A 3,003-nucleotide genomic window follows, 5' to 3' on the forward strand; every position below is an offset into this window, starting at 1 on the left:
TGTCACTTTATTCTGCTTTTCTAGAGCTGCTCGAGGACGGCTTTGGCGAGCACCCGTTCTACCACTGTCTGGTCGCCGAAGTGCCGAAAGAACAGTGGTCGTCGGAAGGTGAGCCTTCCCCGCGCTCGCTTTTAGATGCAAAGTACACGAGAGTCGTCTTGCGCTTAACGTTATCGGTAATGCGTAAGGTTCCACCGCTGAGCTGGGGTAGGAGGAGCAGGTTAACTGTTAAATGCAGTGTAATGCGCAGCGATGCGATGCTCAAGTAGCTGCTAATCCTGGAGGAGTGGGAAGACCAGGTGTAACATAATGTGCTTGACTCCAATTAATTAAATGGCTATTCTTGTTTGACCCTGACTTACCTTTATGTAATCCTGTTGAATCACATTTCTTTCTTTAATTTGTCCCCAATCTTCAGGTTACAGTCTCTAGCTTCGCCATGTACATGGCCCTTCCGTGTACATGGATGGGCGGGGAGGTAACTAAAAGATCCGTTACACAATAAAGTAGATGATCATAATATGAGGTAAGGTCTACAGGGACAAGTGCTATTCCCAAACCTTTACCAAAGACACAGTAGATCAGAAATCTGTTTGCACGCTTCTCTTAACAGTATGTGCAGAGTGATACAGCAGATGGAGTTAAAATACTTAAGGTTTAGGTTTGAGTGGGCTACGGTTGGAAGAGTTGGTTTCTCTTCCCTGTTGAGCCACAGAATTATAATTGAAGCTGCAGCTTTACTTACCTTGACTTTATGGTGCTGAAGGTAAAGAAAACAGTGCGATGCTCTCAGTGGAAGCATAACTGGAGGTGCTGGAAACGCTGCAGTAAAAGTGGCCTGTGAGCATGCCTTCTCGCAGTGTGTAGTCCCTGAGGAATAGACGTTGAAAGGTCGGTGGTGGTTATAGAGTTTGACAGACTGTTCTGGTTGCTAAGGAAGCAGAGTTGGTGCAGTTATCTACATTGTAAATTGCTGTGTGAAGTTTTCACTTATGTTCCAGAATGGAAATATTGATAAATCAGTAGGATATGTGTGCATTTATAGGAAATAAAAAATTTTTTTAAAGCCTTGTGTTCAGCACTTACCCCAAAATCCTCAAAAGTAGTATGGGAAGGGCAGTTTTTGTTCTGTTAGGTTGATACAAGCTTGTCAGAACTCCTGTTTTCAGTTGTGTGCTTACTTGCAAACTTCATTCTTAATGTTAACCTAATAGCAAATGTCTGCATGTCACAGGAAGAGAATCTGTATGTTTAAACATGAGTGTAAGACTTTATTTTTTGCCTTTTTAAAATGCAGACACCTAAGGTTATGTCCTTTGCTTTCAGAACACTGCATTGTGGGCTTTGCCATGTACTACTTCACTTACGATCCGTGGATTGGAAAACTGCTGTATCTTGAAGATTTTTATGTGATGGCTGAGTATCGAGGTATGTATTACAGAATTGGATGAGTTGCCTCCTGTGGGGCTGCTTTAACACAAAGAATAAGTTTTAAAGGTGGTTTGGTTTTCTTTTCCGTAGGACTTGGCATCGGGTCAGAAATTCTGAAGAACTTGAGTCAGGTATGTGTCAGTGATAAGTCAAAACGAGCAGAACTGGGGACATGTGGCAGGTCTGTATTGGTGCTTTCCTGCTAACTGGGGGAGAGCTTCTTCAGCATTGCTCACGGTTAAAGGAGGTGATAGGATGTGAGGTGGCTTAAAACATGGTCTGGAGTCTGTTAAACAGCGAGTGCTGAAGTGACCAACAGAACGAACTTGTGATGACTTGTGGCGATACGCAGTTGGTCGCCGAGTGGCCTCACCAGTTCTTAACTTGAGCTTACCATCCGGGGCTGTGTGAAACATGTTGTGCCGCATGCTTTTGCAGGTTGCTGTGAAGTGCCGCTGCAGCAGTATGCACTTCCTCGTTGCAGAGTGGAACGAACCGTCCATCAGGTTCTACAAGAGAAGGGGCGCCTCTGATCTGTCCACCGAGGAGGGCTGGAGGCTCTTCAAAATTGACAAAGAGTATCTCTTGAAGATGGCAACGGAAGAGTGAGATTATGTCAGTCAATAAATTCTTTCTGCGAATACGTACGCTCTCTGAATAAACTCCTTCTTGCTTTCTGCGCACAGTTTGTAGTGGAATAAAGTAGTGTGGATGCTGACGACGGCAGTGCTGTGCAGGTGTGGTCATAGTCATTGATGTTGTGATCCTGGAGTCGAGGCGTCTGCGAGGTCGGGTATGTGCTCGTGTGCATCCTTTACCAGTGTGGGCTTGTAATCCTTGTATATGGAAACTTCGTTCTTGTAAGTGGCATTCAAATGTGTACAATGTACACACTGGTAGGGTTTGTTTTAATTGTTGCCTTTTATAAAAATAAATAAATAGTGTGTTCACTTCATGGCCGTGGCTTTGACTTTAATTCTTGCATACGTTTTCAGTTAGAAACCATGTGAATTGGTAAAAAGAGTCTATTCATGCAAACATTTTCACAAGTTGTTTACCAATTCACATGGTTTCTGAGACTATTCATGCAAACATTTTCACAAGTGAAGCACAATCTCCCCCATTCCCAGGGCTGTAAAGGTGTGTCTGTCTGCTGCTGGTGAGGCTCTGTGCACCTGCTGCTGAAGCTGAGCTGTTGGGGAGGGGTTTGAGATCTGTCTCCACTTCCTGTGTGGTGCAGAGCATCCTGTGTAAGTCAGCCACGTTGGAGAGTGAGGTTGGAGCCCCTAAGTTTAGACCACTGGTCTCAGCTCCCTGGAAAGCAGCCCCAGAAAAATGGGATCTTGTGGTGTTCCCTCCTAAGGACTTGCAGTTAGGACCTCAGTCAGGAGGGCATGACCTTGGAGGGGAAGATGCCTCTAACTAGTTGCAAAGCCTGAATTGCAAAAATACGTTTGACTGGTCAGAGGTAGGAGAAAGTAATTTTACAAACCACAAAACAAAAAAAAAACCCCAAACCTCCCTTATGTGAGTCTTAAAACATGGAATTTGTGTATAGTAATTCTGGTTTAT

The 3,003-nt window shown here is 44.3% G+C and overlaps 1 protein-coding gene across 1 annotated transcript; it reads left to right on the forward strand.

Moving 5' to 3' along the window:
- Positions 1 to 28: 28 nt before the first annotated feature.
- Positions 29 to 2,384, forward strand: SAT1 (spermidine/spermine N1-acetyltransferase 1). Its single transcript, XM_010160828.1, has 4 exons — positions 29 to 108; positions 1,327 to 1,428; positions 1,522 to 1,562; positions 1,870 to 2,384. Exons 2-4 carry the CDS (start codon positions 1,350 to 1,352, stop codon positions 2,038 to 2,040), a joined length of 291 nt encoding a protein of 96 aa, XP_010159130.1. The 5' UTR covers positions 29 to 108; positions 1,327 to 1,349; the 3' UTR covers positions 2,041 to 2,384.
- Positions 2,385 to 3,003: the final 619 nt, after the last annotated feature.

The sequence above is a fragment of the Eurypyga helias genome, unplaced genomic scaffold (genome assembly GCF_000690775.1).
Source record: "Eurypyga helias isolate BGI_N326 unplaced genomic scaffold, ASM69077v1 scaffold26301, whole genome shotgun sequence".
Lineage (NCBI taxonomy): Eukaryota > Metazoa > Chordata > Aves > Eurypygiformes > Eurypygidae > Eurypyga > Eurypyga helias.